Here is a 16,452-nt window from a genome sequence, read left to right as displayed (position 1 = left end):
TCTCCCCAACACTTCCTATTCCCGCCCCTACTTCATCCTTTCCTTAGCACGTATCTCCACCATATTTACTTTACTCATTAATCTTGTCTTCTATCTTGCCCTACTACTGTAGGATTGTTTTCTATGTAGTTTGATTCCTGACATAATCCTTGAACCATACATGCAATAGACATTTAAATATTTGATGAATGAAGGTAAGAGATATCAAAATACAGTCATGCTGGCAAATGTTATGTTACATATATTTTTACCAAAAAATTTTTTAAATGAAAAGAAAATACGATCATGCTGTCTTTTACATTCTTGAGGAAAGAATATTTGCTATCCACTTAATGAAACTCATAGTTTGAGTTTAAAGAAAAAATAAGTAAATAACTTCAGTTTTCCTCAGCCCATATCTAGATTTAAACTGACCATATATGATTTATCTACTGCTACACAGAACATTATAAATAATAGGTTTAAGTGACACGAAGGAGCCCTGGTGGCACAGTAGTTAAGCACTTGGCTGCTAACCAAAAGGTTAGCAGTTCTGAACCCACCAGTGGCTTCGTAGGAGAAAAGACCTGGTATTACAGGTATCAAAGCCCAGGAAACCCTATGCGGCAGTTCTATTCTGTCCTATATGGTCACCATGAGTCAGAGTTGACTTGACGGAACACAACAACAACAAAGTGATTGAGGTCTTGGCAATGAGAGGAAGTGAGGCTCACTCATCAATGGCGATCTCAGAGGGAATCTCCGACCAGAGGCGGGCGTATTTCACGGGTGTGACTTGTTCCTGGGGATCTCGGTCCACATGCATATGAAGCATGAGTCGGCAGAAGGATGCCCGCAAGTCATAGGGCAGGTTCTCGTCAGACATGCAGCGGAGAATGAGATCAACGTCCAGCTGGCCCGATATGTCATTGATGGCCAAGTATTGGCGGTCCAGACACATCCTGGCAAAGAGGTTCAGCTGATACCTGGAGAAAAGAAAAACTCCATCAGGCTCACATGCCCAGGAGTCATCCAGGAAGAATGGAAACACATAGTAGGCTAGTCCTACACAGCGGCCCCAACATTGGAGGAGTGGCATTTGACCATCTGAACATATACATCAACTCCTCCGAGCTGCTTTTTGTACACTAAATTTCGGTTTTTGTGCCAAGCTGAAAAAGGAACGTTTCAAGCTACCCCACAGGGTGTGGGTTGTCAGGCAACAGTCACACACCTCTATCCAGCTATGCTGGAATAATAATGAGCCTACTTGATTCATTCTGTCCTTAGTTATCTTACAAAAGGGGAAAAAATGCTTAGGTCTAAGGTGGCCTTGTCTACTCCTTCAGTTGTGTTTTTATATAGTACATTAAAGACCATGTAGGAAATGTTGAAGATTATGCCCGTATTGAGTCTAATCAGAAATTTTATAATATTTTTAGGCTCTTACGGAAACCCTGGTGGCATAGTGGTTAAGTGCTACGGCTGCTAACCAAAGGGTAGGCAGTTTGAATCCGCCAGGCACTCCTTGGAAACTCTATGGGGCAGTTCTACTCTGTCCTATAGGGTCACTATAAGTTGGAATTGACTTGATGGCACTGGGTTTGGTTTTGGTTTATGTAAGTCTACACTTTGATCCCTATACAAAAAAACAAACAAACAAACAAAACATGCCCCAAAATTGGAAACTCCTCAAAATGTCTTAGACTTTCTTCCTTACACAATTACACATGGCCTTTTGTTAACTTTCAACCTTGACCAGTTAAGAAACTTTGTCTCATCTACTCTTGGGGGAAAATTTATCAAAAATTTACAGAATAAACATGCTGTCAATGTGAAATAATAAGAAAGCCATAAGCTTCCAAACTGTCAAATATTGGCTTCTGAATTTAAAACCATATTTATTACTGCCATGGCTTGAATTGTGTCCCCCCAAAAATGTGTGTATCAACTTGGTTAGGTCATGATTCCCAGTACTATGTAGTTGTCCTCCATTTTGTGATTGTAATTTTATGTTGAAAGGATTAGGGTGGGATTGTAATACCACTCTCACTCAGGTCACCTTCCTGATCCAACGTAGAAGGAGTTTCCCTGGAGTGTAGCCTGCACCACCTCTTCTCTCTCAAGAGAGTAATGGAAAGAGATGCCAACAGAGAGTTGGGAACCTCATACCACCAAGAAAGCAGCACCAGGAGCAGAGCACATCCTTTGGACCCAGGTCCCTGTACCTGAGAAACTCCTCAACCAGGAGAAGACTAAGGATAAGGACCTTCCTCCAGAGCCAACAAAGACAGAAAGCCTTCCCCTGGAGCTGATACCCTGAATTTGGACTTGTAACCTACTAGACTATGAGAGAATAAATTTCTCTTTGTTAAAGTCATCCACTTGTGGTATTTCTGCTATAGCAGTACTAGATGGCTAAGACAATTACCAATAGCCACAATTTGAAAATATTCTCAACCTTAATAGATATCAGCGAATGCAAACTAAAACATGGTTCTATTTCACACTTATAAGATTAACATAAAATGAAAAAGGCATCATAATATTCAAAGTTACCAAAGACACGAGGAAAGAAATGTTCTCATCTACAAACAATGGGAGTGCGCAGTGAAAGATTCAATTTAGGACAGCTTAGGAAAGTTTAAAATATGCATAACCTCCAATCTAATAATTTCATTTCTGGTATGGAATGGAAACTCTTACACGTATGCACAGATAAATTTGAACAAGGATGTATCCTGATACCAAACCCCACTGCCATCGCATCGATTCTGACTCATAGTGACCCTATAGGACAGAGTAGAACTGCCCCAAAGAGTTTCCAAGGAGCACCTGGCAGATTTGAACTGGTGACATCTTGGTTAGTAGCCGTAGCACTTAACCACTACGCCACCAGGGTTTCTGTATCCTGATAGGAAAAATTAAATTGTAGCATGGAATATCAGATAGCAATGAAAATGTGGTACGTTCATCTAATGGAACACCGCTCAGCAGTTAAAGAAATGGATCTTCATCTATTAACGTGGATTCATTCCAGAAACAGTTCTGAATAAATAAGGCAAGTTGCAGAATTACAAACATTACCATTCACAGAAAATTCTAAAAATAGGTAAAATACTCCATTATTATGGGTGGGTGCAAATAAATGCAGTAGAACAGCAACATGCGAGTGTGCGAGGATACACACTATGTGCATGGATGGAAGAGAAGAGAATAGAATATGGGAGGTCAGAAAGGGTATTTATTTTATTTAAAAATACTGGAAACACTTCTTCATCTTCCCTTTCCCTTTCTTTCTCCTAAAGTATTTATTGGTTCTCTTCCTTTCTTTTCCTTTCCCTTCCCTTCCCTCGTGGCAAAAAGGCCAGCAGACCTTAGGACTGGGGCCAAGGAGACACTGGGGACAGAGGAGGTGGAAATGGGTTACAAACAACGGGATGAGCAAACAGGCAAACATACTGAGTACCCTTGCAGCCAAGTTGCTCACTGTCGGAGGAGTTATGAAGATGGAAAGGGTAAAGACTAGAATAAATCTTACAGTATTAGAATGGCATTACACATACTGCGTGAATTCATGATTTTTATCATATACTTATATAGATAGACATATAAACGTGTGTGTGTGTAGTGTGAGAGAGAGAAATATGAAATTATGTTGCTGTTGTGTGTCTTCGAGTTGATTCTGACTCATTAGTGACCCTATAGGACAAGGTAGAACTGCCCCATAGGGTTTCTAGGGTGTAATCTTTACAACAGCACATCACCAGGTCTTTTCTCCTGAGGGGCAGCTGGTGGGTTTGAACTGCCAACCTTTCGGTTAGCAGCCAAGCACTTAACTACTGCACCACCAAGGCTCCTTATGGAAAGATACAAAAAAAAAATCAAACTCCTTGCCGTTAAGTCAATTCCGACTCATAGCAAAGCTAAAGTACAGAGTAGAACTGTCCCATAACATTTCCAAAGAGTGGAGAGATACATGTGTATGTGTACACACATAAGCACACGTATTTCCTAGCTCTGTCTGCAAAAGTTCTGAGGTTGGTACTGTCGTCACTATTTCGCAGATAAACTGAGGTGTAAAGAAGTATGTAACTTGACTGATACATGTGCCACGGTGTGTATGTATACACCATATATACCTATACACTGTATATGTGTTGTTGTTGTTAGGTGCCGTCGAGTCGGTTCCAACTCATAGCGACCCTACACACAACAGAACGAAACACTGCCCGGTTGTGAGCCATCCTTACAATCGTTGTTATGTTTGAGTTCATCGTTGCAGCCACTGTGTCAATCCACCTCGTTGAGGGTCTTCCTCTTTTCCGCTGACCCTGTACTCTGCCAAGCATGATGTCCTTCTCCAGGGACCAATCCCTTCTGACAACATGTCCAAAGTATGTAAGATGCAGTCTCACCATCCTTGCCTCTAAGAAGCATTCTGGTTGTACCTCTTCCAAGACAGACCTGTTCGTTCTTTTGGCAGTCCATGGTATATTCAATATTCTTCACCAACACCACAATTCAAAGGCGTCAATTCTTCTTCAGTCTTCCTTATTCATTGTCCAGCTTTTGCGCGCATATAATACTATTTAAAATACCATGGCTTGGGTCAGGTGCACCTTAGTCTTCAAGGTGATATCTTTGCTCTTCAATACTTTAAAGAGGTCCTTTGCAGCAGATTTACCCAATGCAATGTGTCTTTTGATTTCCTGACTGGTACTTCCATGGCTGTTGATTGTGGATCCAAGTAAAACGAAATCCTTGACAACTTCAATCTTTTCTCTATTTATCATGATGTTGCTCATTGCTCCAGCTGTGAGGATTTTTGTTTTCTTTATGTTGAGGTGCAAACCATACTGAAGGCTGTGGTCTTTGATCTTCATTAGCAAATGCTTCAAAAGTCCTCTTCACTTTCAGCAAGTAAGGTTGTGTCATTTGCATAACGCAGGTTGTTAATGAGTCTTGCTCCAATCCTGATGCCCCATTCTTCTTCATATAGTCCAGCTTCTCGTATTATTTGCTCAGCATACAGATTGAATAGGTATGGTGAAAGAATACAACCCTGACACACACCTTTCCTGACTTTAAACCAATCAGTATCCTCTTGCTCTGTCCAAACAACTGCCTCTTGATCTATGTAAAGGTTCCTCATGAGCATAATTAAGTGTTCTGGAATTCCCATTCTTCACAATGTTATCCATAAGTTCTTATGATCCGCACAGTCGCATGCCTTTGCATAGTCAATGAAACACAGGTAAACATCCTTTTCGTATTCTCTGCTTTCAGCCAGGATCCATCTGACATCAGCAATGATATCCCTGGTTCCATGTCTTGTTCTGAAACCGGCCTAAATTTCTGGCAGTTCCCTGTCGATGCACTGTTGCAGCCGTTTTTGAGTGATCTTCAGCAAAATTTTGCTTGCGTGTGATATTAATGATATTGTTCTATAATTTCCACATTTGCTTGGATCACCTTTCTTGAGAATAGGCATAAATATGGATCTCTTCCAGTCAGTTGGCCAGGAATCTGTCTTCCATATCCCTTGGCATAAACGAGTGAGCACCTCCAGCGCTGCATCTGTTTGTTGAAACATCTCAATTGATATTCCATGAATTCCTGGAGCCCTGTTTTTTGCCAATGCCTTCAGAGCAGCTTGGACTTCTTCCTTCAGTACCATCGGTTCCTGATCATATGCTACCTCCTGAAATGGTTGAACATCAACTAATTCATTTTGGTACAATGACTCTGTGTATTCCTTCCATCTTCTTTTGATTCTTCCTGCGCGTTTAATATTTTCCCCGTAGAATCCTTCACTATTGCAACTTGAGGCTTGAATTTTTTCTTCAGTATATGTGCCACGGTACATATGTATACACTATGTATACATATACACTGTATATGTGCCATGGTGTTTAGGACTCTGTAATTCAGAGCTGCTGCAAGCATTCATCCTTCCTTTGACCAAGCCACATCTAGATACCAGTGTACCATCTCAGTATCAATGAAATTCTCATAAGCTGTATACTCCTAAAATACACATCTGCCTTTTTCTAGAAAATCTTTTCCGATGATCCTTGTACTTCCATGGAGTAATCCACAAACAGGCAATAAACTAACCGCCACCCTTTGGGGCACCCCAAGCCCAGCCCAACACGTGACCTCCAGTCACCTGTAGTAGCTGAGAACATCTCGGTCTTCCTTCTGCCCTTCTTTAGCGTCCTGCGCCAGTTCTCGCACACTCTTACTGCGAATCTCTTTGTTGCTGTCCCTCCAAAACAGCCACACCTCCTCCTCATCCTCTCCTGCCTCCAGAGCATTCTCTCCAGTAGAAACACCTTCAAATTCAAAACGAGACAGAACCAACCTGGGAAATAAAAAGATAGGACATTCATTATTTTTGAGATTCTTGCTCATCTCTGATCAACTACAGCACTGTACTGTAATCCAGCTTCATTTTTAGCATAAAGACACATGGAAAACCATTTTGTTTTGTGTTTCTTCCACAGAAAGAGCAGCAAAAAGACTAACATTAACTTTTTTATATATATTAGCCTAATGGTTCTCAATGGATGGGCAATTTTGATCCCCAGAAGACATTTTGCAACGTCTGGAGACATTTTGTTTGTCACAACTGGGGGCAGGGGGAGGTACTGCTGGTATCTAACAGGTAGCAGCCAGAGATGCTGTTAAACATCCCATGACGCACAGGAGAGCCCCCCACAACACAGAATTATTCAGCCAAGAATGTCAATCGTGCCAAGGCTGGGACACCCTGCATTAGCCCAAGCCCAAAATAAAGTCATACATGAGAAGAAAAAAAAAAAAAAATACCACTAGCCTAGAGCATAATTAAGCTTTTTTTTTTTTTTTTTTTAATACTGCCCAACTCAGGAAAACTGCTCCATTGCTAAAAAAAAAAAAAAAAAATGGACTAACTACTATTAAAAAACTTCTCTAAATGAATAAACTTTTTGAGCAGTGATCATTTAAAAAGCTTTTCATTACAAGGACTTAATATCTACACTGAATATGACATATTTCCTTTAAGATATAAAAATGGTAATCATACTGAGTTTTAGACTCTTAAAATTAAGCATGTGTAAAATGATCCTGGGAGTTTAACACTAATTTTTTACAATAATTTTTTAAATTATTCATCTTTATTGAGGAATAATTCACATAAATACAATTCACCAATTTTAAATGGATACTATGATGATTTCCCCCATTCTTCACTCCCTACCCACCCCCTAAGTGACACCACTATGCAGGGAAAGTCACACCAAAGAAAACTTAGCAATCCCGTAACTAAGACCACATGTCAATAACCTGACTTCAGACTGACTCTGAAGAAACCCAGGGGTTAGGTTTTATTACTCACAAGCACACACGCACCATGGAATCACACATCTAAACCCCTTCCTTGACTTTATCCCCCACACTCACTTGGTCTCAATCAGGATGTCAGCGTTGGTTGGATTCAGCACAGCTTTACATATCAGTTCCTGGGTCACTGGAATTGACTTGTTCATTGAGACGCAGAGGTCAGAGAGGTAATCTAAGAATCTATTGAGAAACAGAAACAAAACAAAATGTTTTCTTTAGATACAGCAGAGGTGTGGCTCTTGGAGCCTGACTCATTCTCAAGTGGACTGGTCCAACGTATCTTTCGCAAAAGATGTTAGCAACATTTTGGATTTTGGTCCCAGTGTCTGAGGCCACCACTAGGAACCCTGATGTCAGAGAGGAGAAGAAAGAGCAAAAGAGGAAAGACGGCAGTAATGGTACAGAGGCAGGAGAGAAAGAAAATAAAAAGAAGGAGCAAGGCAAGAAAGAAGTTGACATTAGAAAAGAATGGTGGAGAGGTAGTGAAACACAGTGTCTGGGGGGCAGGCTCTGATGTTTGACTGTCTGACTTGGCATCCTGGTCCTGATACTTATGGACCACAACTACCACAGCCTCCACCAGACTGAGTCCAGGACAAACTAGATGGTGCACAGCTACTACCACTGACTGCTCTGACAGGGATCACAACACAATATCCCAGACAGAGCTGGAGAAAAATGAAGAACAAAATTCTAATTCACAAAAGAAGACCAGATTTATTGGCCTAACAGACACTGGAGAAACCCCAAGAGTATGGCCCCCAGACACCTTTTTAGCTCAGTCATGAAGTCACTCCCAAGGTTCACCCTTCAGCCAAAGATTAGACAGGCCCATAAAACAAAACGAGACTAAAGGGGCACACCATCCCAGGGGCAAGGACTAGAAGGCAGGAGGGGAGAGGAAACCTGGTAATAGGGAACCCAAGGTCGAGAAGGGAGAGCGTTGACATGTTGTGGGGTTGGTAACCAATGTCACAAAACAATATGTGTACTAATTGCTTAATGAGAAGCTAGTTTGTTCTGTAAACCTTCATCTAAAGTACAATTAAAAAAAAAACACTTAAAAAACCAAATCGGTTGCCCTTGAGTCAACTCCAACCCATGGCGACACCATGCGTATCAGAGTAGAACTGCACTCCATAGGATTTTCAATGGCTGTGAACTTTCTCAAGTAGGTTGGTAGGTCTTTCTTCCCCGTCATCCCTGGGTGGATTTGAACCTCCAACCTTTCAGTTAGCAGCCAAGAACTTATCTGATATGTATTAGCTATGTTCTGATATTTACTGCTATTTGGGAAAATTATGTAACTTCACTATGCTTCAGTTTTCTCATCTACAGAAGAGGATCATGTATAACCTCAGAGAGTTGTCCTGAAGATTAAACGAGAAAATTCATGTAAAGTGCTTAGTTCACTATTTGACCCATGATAAATGCTCCATGAAATGTTCATGATTTTTATGGGTGGTAGTAGTAATTTTTATAAAAACACTATCAGTTCTCCGATGTTACTGTTTATAATACCTATATTGTAATTATTGATTCCCACTTCACCTGAAATGGCATGGATCCTAATTTGAAGAAGAAGGGGGATGGTGGAGGAGGGGAGAGACCTGTGTGAATGAAATAGAATTCACTAATGTATAATAAAAACACTCAAGTAACAACTTAGTTTGCAAAAGTTACTCCCCTACCTGGGATAAGTCTAATCTCACAGAAGGTAGGTGGGAGGGTTCTAACTGATAATCAGGAGGTGTTAAAAAGGGAACAATAATTGTCAGTTACTGAGCATCTATCTACTAAGTGCCAGGAGCTTCACTTATGTTCTTCTCATTTAATCTTCACAACTCCCTATTTAACAGATGAGAAAATAAAGCCCAGAAAAAAGCCAAGGTCACCTAGCTGGTAAATGTTAGAGTTAGGATTCTACCCTAGGTCTCATTCCAATACCATGTTCCTTCTATTCCTCATCAAAGAGCTTCTCAAGGCCTGCCTAGTCAAAATCGGCCACTAGCAGCCCCAAGAAAGGGAAACCTAGTACAAGGCACCATGACCTGCATCTTAAATGCACAGACACCATCCCCCCTCCACCCTGAGTCCACGCACCTGGGCTCCCTGTTCTTCCGCACCAGACTGACAAACGTGTCAATCTCTGCTGCAGTGATGTGTTTTTCCAGGAGTTTTCGATTATTGTGGAGTAGGGCAGTGATGGTGTCTTCTGCTAACACATCATAGCCAATCTGTTTCTGCATGAAGCCAAACTGCTTGGCAATATACTCCTGTTAGGGAGAGGAAGGAAAGGTCAGCAAGAAGGACAGAAGGCAATTAACGGTTAAGTTTAAAATATAGAAAATAGCTATACTCCTTGATAAGAACTACCAGCCTTAAAGGAAATTATGGTGAAGCATCATCCCACAACTTTCCACAACCCTAAAGCAATGGGTACAAAGTCCCTCACATCCTTGATTTTACTAAACCTGCCATACAAGTGTCATTAAGCAAAATACCCTGTACCATATTTCCATATGGGCATTCTATTCAGTACATAGTATAAATTTTAATCTGGTGGCTTATTTATTAAAACGTCAAAAGCTGTTTTCCTGCTCAGAATTTATGACTCATTCGAAAGGATTTAACTGGGCCCCAATGCTCTGGGCAGTTGAACTAATAACACCAGTGGGTTTTGGAACAATGTTGCTCCATTTTGTTTTCTTTATCTAGGATAAAAACGTATTTTAAAATCAGTAGGTAGCAGAAGAAAGTGAGGAATACCCAAGCTAATTTATCACATTCATGGGACTTATGGAGGAGCCCCGGTGGCACAGTGATTAAGCGTTCAGCTGTTAACCAAAAGGTCGGCAGTTCAAATCCACCAGCCACTCCTTGGAAACCCTGTGGGACAGTTCTACTACAGCTCAACGGCAACAGGTTGGGTTGGGAACATATGCATACACCTTTGGCTTCTCTTCTCCTTTGGGATCAAACACCACAGTTCATGGAAATATTTGTGAACTTAAGGCAGCCCCTTACTAACAGCTGTTTGTTTCTATCCAAAGATATTTTCCTACCTAAGAAAAACCACTAGTTTGCTCAAAGTTCAAGTAGTCCTTGGAACTTGCTTTAATTTTTTTTTTTTTTCATTAATTCTCAAATCCTGAAAACAACTCAGGATTAACATGGTGAACATGGACTGTTTTTTGATCTATACTCAGCAGGGGCACAAGCTTGGGAATTAATCAGCCTTCAGGGACATACTACTATTAACTAGCATAAGATCCATAAACATCAAAACAAAGATGGCCAATTCAGCATCTGAGATACTTCCATTGGTCCCATCCCAGCTGGAGCAAAGGATAATGAAAATCAAAGACACAGGGAAGACTAGTTCAAAGGACTAATGGACCACAACTACCACAACCTCCAGCAGACTGAGCCCAGAACAACTAGATGGTGTTTGGCTACCACCACTGACTGCTCTGGTAGGGATCACAATAGAGGGTCCCAAACAGAGTGAGAGAAAAATGTAGAACGAAATTCAAATTAAAAAAAAAAAGACCAGGCTTGCTAATATGAATGAGACAGGAGAAATCCTGAATATGGCCCCCAGATATCCTTCTTAACTCAGTACTTAAGTCACTGCTGCAGTTCACCCTTCAGTCAAAGATTACACAAGTCTACAGGGCCAATAATAACACATGTGAGAGAGGTGCTTCATAGTCCAATTACGTATACAAGACTAATGTGCATACCAGCCCAAAAACAAAGAAAAGAAGGCAGGAAGGGACAGGAAAATTGGATGAATGGAAACAGGGAACTTGGGGTAGAGAAGGGGAGAGTGTTGACACATCACAGGGCTGGCAATTGATGTCAGAAAATAATCTGCACATTAACTGTTTAATGAGAAACTAATTTGCTCTGTAAACTTACACCTAAATAACAACCACAAAAAAAAAGATTTACAGCCTTAGAAACCCCATGGTGCAGTTCTGCTCTGTCCTATAGGGTCACTATGAGTCGGAATCAACTCAGTGGCAATGGGTTTGGTTTTTTTGATTAGCACCATACATATACTATATGTATAAACAATAACAAAGGCAAGGACAGGGTTTTAGAAACATTTACTATAAATGTAATATCACTTCAAGAAAAGGACATGATTGCTAAGATATAACTACCAGTCTCTTCTCATCTAGAACAAAATAGAAAGAAGAAAATCAAAGACTCCGAGAAGAAACTAGTCTACACGAACTTCATCTACCCTGAGACCAGCAGAACTAGATGGGGCCTGGCTACCATTAACAACTGTTCTGATCAGGGCCTTAATAGATAGATAGATAGACAGATAGAAGAGGAGAAAAACTATAACAGAACTGAAATTCTTAAACAGTCCAGACTTACTGGACCAGTTGAAATTAGATGGCTCCCCAAGACTATCACCCTGAGATACTCTATAAACCTTGAACTGGAACTACACCCTGAGGTCACTTTTAGCAAATTTACAGGTTGGCTCATAAAATAAAGAATGTTACCAGTAAGTACTTCATACCTTTAAATAATCATCTGTATGAGACCAAATGGTCAACAGTTATTCTAAAGCAAAGATGAAAGGGTAAAGGGACAGGGAAACCAGATTACTGAAAACGAACCATTCAGAATGGAATTTTTGAAAAGGTTGACACATTGTGAAAAACGAAACCAATATCACTAAAAATTTGTGTGCTAATTGTTACATGGGAACCTAATTTGCTTGTAAACTTTCACTGAAAACACAATAGAATATTATTAAAAAAAAAAAGAACATGATTGATGTAACTGGTATCAACTGAATTGCACATGTGAAAGACGCTGAATAGGCAAATGTGTTATCTATGTTTTTACAACAACAACAAAAAAAAACTCATGGTAAGGTGGCTACAGAAGAGGATTTCTTGGGTATCCTTCTAAAGGACTCCATAATATAGATTCTTCCAGTGTTGCAAATAATCTGTGTTTCCTTTCAAAGAACAAATTTAACACTGAACAATTCTCTATCCCTTAAATGAACATACATGAGACACTTAAAATTCATGAGTAAGTACATGAACTTTAGGAAGGAAACTACAATCACTTCCTATTAATCCTTAATTCCAACCTGGTTCTTCCTGTAGTCTTGCTGTGAGTGTCTCAAGACCCTGTAACAGAGCCGGCAGATATGGCGGAAAGGAGCGTGCCGCTGGTCCCCAAGCTCCTCTAGCCGAAGCATCGGGCCATCTCCGCAGTCTGTGAACGGGGCCTGTAGCAACTTGAAGATCTGTTTGTGAAAATAAAGAACAAAAACTACCATCACCCAGTGTTTTAAAGGCTTCCTCTCTGTCTGAAAGTAATGCAACCTCCATGGTGACCACAGGGCACAATTTTGAAAGTCTCTCTCTATCCTAATACGCAATAACCTGAAACTGCATTGGATCACCAGAGACTGGGTGCTCAGTGGATTCAGTACACCTGGGCCTAGTTGCCCTCAGACACTTGATAGTCCAGTGTTTAGGGTAGTGATGAAAAGCATAGACTCTGGAACCAGCAGATTCTAGGCTGAAATCACACAGTTCCATTACTTCCTAGCTGTACAGATCGTGATCAAAGTAAACTACGATTTTCTCATCAGTAAAATGGAAAGGATAATACCAGCCTCACAAGGGCAGTGAAAGGATGAAAGTGGACAATAATTGTAAATTGTACAAGTAGAGACTAGGAAAATTAGAAGTTGTTAAAAAATGAAATGGAACGCATAAAGACTGATATCCTAGGCATGAGTGAGCTGAAATGGACTGGTATTGGCCATTTTGAATCAGACAATCATATGGTCTATCACGCCAGCATGACAAACTGAAGAGGGATGGTATTGCATTCATTATCAGAAAGAACATTTCAAGGTCTATCCTGAAATACAATGCAGTCAGTGATAGGATAATACCCACAAGACTACAAGGAAGAACAGTTAATATGACATTATTCAAATTTACGCACTAACCACTAAGGCCAAAGATGAAGAAATTGAAGATTTTTACCAACTTCTGCAGTCTGAAATTGATAGAACATGTAATCAAGATGCACTGATAATTACTGGTGATTGGACTGAAAAAGAAAATAAAGAAGGATCAGCAGTTGGAAAACATGGCCTGGGTGATAAAAACGACGCTGAAGATCGTATGACAGAATTTTGCAAGACCAATGAATTATTCATTGCAAATCCCTTTTTTTCAACAACATAAATGGCAACTACATATGCGGACTTTGGCGGATGGAATACATAGAAAAAAATTGACTACATCTGTGCAAAGAGACGATGGAAAGACGATGGATCATCAGTCAGAACAAGCCAGGGGCTGACTATGGAACAGACCATCAGTTGCTCACATTCAAGTTCAAGTTGAAGCTGAAGAAAATTAAAACAAGTCCATGAGAGCCAAAGTACGACCCTGAGTATATCCCACCTGAATTGAGAGACTGTCTCAAGAACAGATTTGATGCATTGAACAGTAATGACTGAAGATCAGACAAGTTGTGGGATGACATCAAGGATATTACACATGAAGAAAGCAAAAGGTCATTAAAAAGACAAGAAAGAAAAAACCAAAATGAATGTCAGAAGAGACTCTGAAACTTGCTCTTGAACGTAAAGCAGCTAAAGCAAATAGAAGAAAGGATGAACTAAAAGAGCTTAACAGAAGATTTCGAAGGGTAACTCAAGAAAGCAAAGTATTATAATGAAATGTGCAAAGACCTGGAGTTGTAAAACAAAAAGGAAAGAACATGCTCAGCATTTCTCAAGCAGAGAGAGCTGAAGAAAAAATTCAAGCCTCGACTTGCAATATTGAAAGATTCTATGGACAAAACTGAATGATGCAAAAAGCATCAAAAGAAGATGGAAGGAGTATACAAAGTCACTGTACCAAAAAGAACTGTTTGACGTTCAACCATTTCAGGAGATAGCATATGATCAAGAACTGTTGGTAATAAAGGAAGAAGTCCAAGTTGCATTTAACGCACTGGTGAAAAACAAGGTCCCAGCAATTGACAGAATACCAATTCAGATGTTTCAACAAATGGATGCTGGAAGCGCTCACTTGTCTATGCCAAGAAATCTGGAGGATGGCTACCTGGCCAACCAACTGGAAGAGTTCCATATTTGTGATCATTCCAAAGAAAGGTTATGCAACAGAATGCAGAATTTATCAAACAATATAACTAATATCACACACAAGTAAAATTTTACTAAAGATAATGCAAAAATAGTTGCAGCAGTACATCGACGTGGAATTGCCAGAAATTCAAGCCAGATTCAAGAGGGAATGAGGGATATTACTGCTGATGTTAGGTGAATCTTGGCTGAAAGCAGAGAACACCAGAAAGATGTTTACCTCTGTTTTATTGACTATATACAGGCATTCAACTGTGTGGATCATAACAGATTACAGATAACATTGTGAAGAATGGGAATTCCAAACACTTAATTGTGATCATGCAGAACCTGTACATAGACAAAGAGGCAGTCATTCCAAAGAACAAGGGGATACTGCGTGGTTTAAAATCAGCAAAGGTGTGCAACAGGGTTGTATCCTTTTACCATACTTATTCAATCTGTATGTGGAGCAAATAATCCAAAAAACTAAACTATATGAAGAAGAACACAGCATTAGGACTGGAGGAAAACTCATTAACAATCTGTGATATGCAGATGACACAACCTTGCTTGCTGAAAGCAAAGAGGAAGTACTTATTGATGAAGATCAGACTACAGCCTTAGGTATGAATTACACCTTAACATAAAGAAAACAAAAATCCTCACAACTGGACCAATAAGCAACATCATGATAAATGGAGAAAAGATTGAAGTGGTCAAGGATTTTATTTTACTTGGATCCACAATCAAAACCCACAGAGGCAGCAGTCAAGAAGTCAAATGACGTATTGCATCAGGCAAATTTACTGCAAAAGACCTCGTTGAAGTGTTAAAAAGCAAACATGTCACTTTGGGGACTAAGGTGCGCCTGACCCAAGCCACGGTATTTTCATTACCTCATACACTTGCAAAAGTTGGACAAAATGAATAGAGAAGACTGAAGACTAATTAACGCCTTTAAATCATGGTGTTAGTGAAGAATATTGAATATACCATGGACCACCAGAAGAACGAACAAATCCATCTCGGAAGAAGTACAGCCAGGATGTAGAAGTGAGAATGGCGATACTTCATCTCACACACTTTGGACATGTTATCAGGGGGGACCAGTCCCTGGAGAAGGACATGATGCTTGGTAAAGTAGAAGGCTGGTGAAAAAGAGAAAGACCCTCAACGAGATGGGCTGATCCAGGGGCTGCAACAATGGGCTCAAACATAGCAACAACTGTGAGGATAGCGCAAGACTGGGCGGTGTTTCATTCAGTTGTACGTAGGGTCGCTACGGGTCAGAATCGCCTCAACAGCACCCAACAACAGTATAAGTAGAGTGCTTGATACCTGTGCTCAATGAAGGCTCTGGCCATTGAACCATATTATTTTGGTCCCTCAAGGAATTGCTATTGTGGAAATGAGCATGGGCATTAAGCCAGAAGTCTAATTTTGGAATCACACCATGGAACAGCTAAACATAGTTTATTCGTAGACTTGAAATCATTATTGCAATATGATGGAATGTTAAACTTTATCTATCAAGAGCCAAGAGGAGAAAGGCTTTTTACATCCTAAGTTCTTATGGAGACCTATGGGCCTTATAACTACTATTTTTCCTTTTTAGCTTTGGTGGCCAAGAATTTACAAGCCAAGCTTGTGGCCCTATCTCCAACAGCTTTAGAGAACCATATGATACACATTTTTGTGTGCTTAATCTGGCCTGGACTTTTAATTTGCCTACCTCTAAAAAAAAAAAAAATTTTTTTTTTTTTTAATTTATCTTTACACTAGTTTATTTCAATTTATACCAAGTTATGCCATCTTTGTATTTTCTGTGAAACACTACTTATTCTTTATGAAAAGATTTTGGGGTGATTTTTAGGAGTCCCAATAGGAGCCTACATAGGCCTCCTTAGTTTATCAAATACCCAAAGTCT

At 40.1% G+C, this 16,452-nt stretch overlaps 1 protein-coding gene across 1 annotated transcript in view; it reads right to left on the bottom strand.

Annotated features, from left to right (window-relative positions):
- Positions 1 to 16,452, bottom strand: part of ITPR1 (inositol 1,4,5-trisphosphate receptor type 1) — a 382,998-nt gene that overhangs the window by 187,942 nt on the left and 178,604 nt on the right. The window contains exons 17-21 of the mRNA XM_049862511.1: positions 12,497 to 12,655; positions 9,472 to 9,644; positions 7,429 to 7,548; positions 6,152 to 6,346; positions 714 to 965 (exon numbers count right to left, since the gene is read on the bottom strand). Coding sequence (XP_049718468.1) covers positions 714 to 965; positions 6,152 to 6,346; positions 7,429 to 7,548; positions 9,472 to 9,644; positions 12,497 to 12,655 — 899 coding nt within the window. The remainder of the gene's footprint in view (positions 1 to 713; positions 966 to 6,151; positions 6,347 to 7,428; positions 7,549 to 9,471; positions 9,645 to 12,496; positions 12,656 to 16,452) is intronic.

Source organism: Elephas maximus, chromosome 20, assembly GCF_024166365.1.
Source record: "Elephas maximus indicus isolate mEleMax1 chromosome 20, mEleMax1 primary haplotype, whole genome shotgun sequence".
In the NCBI taxonomy this organism is placed as follows: domain Eukaryota; kingdom Metazoa; phylum Chordata; class Mammalia; order Proboscidea; family Elephantidae; genus Elephas; species Elephas maximus.
Note: the sequence above shows the minus strand (reverse complement) of the source record. Positions and strands in the feature narration are given on the sequence as shown.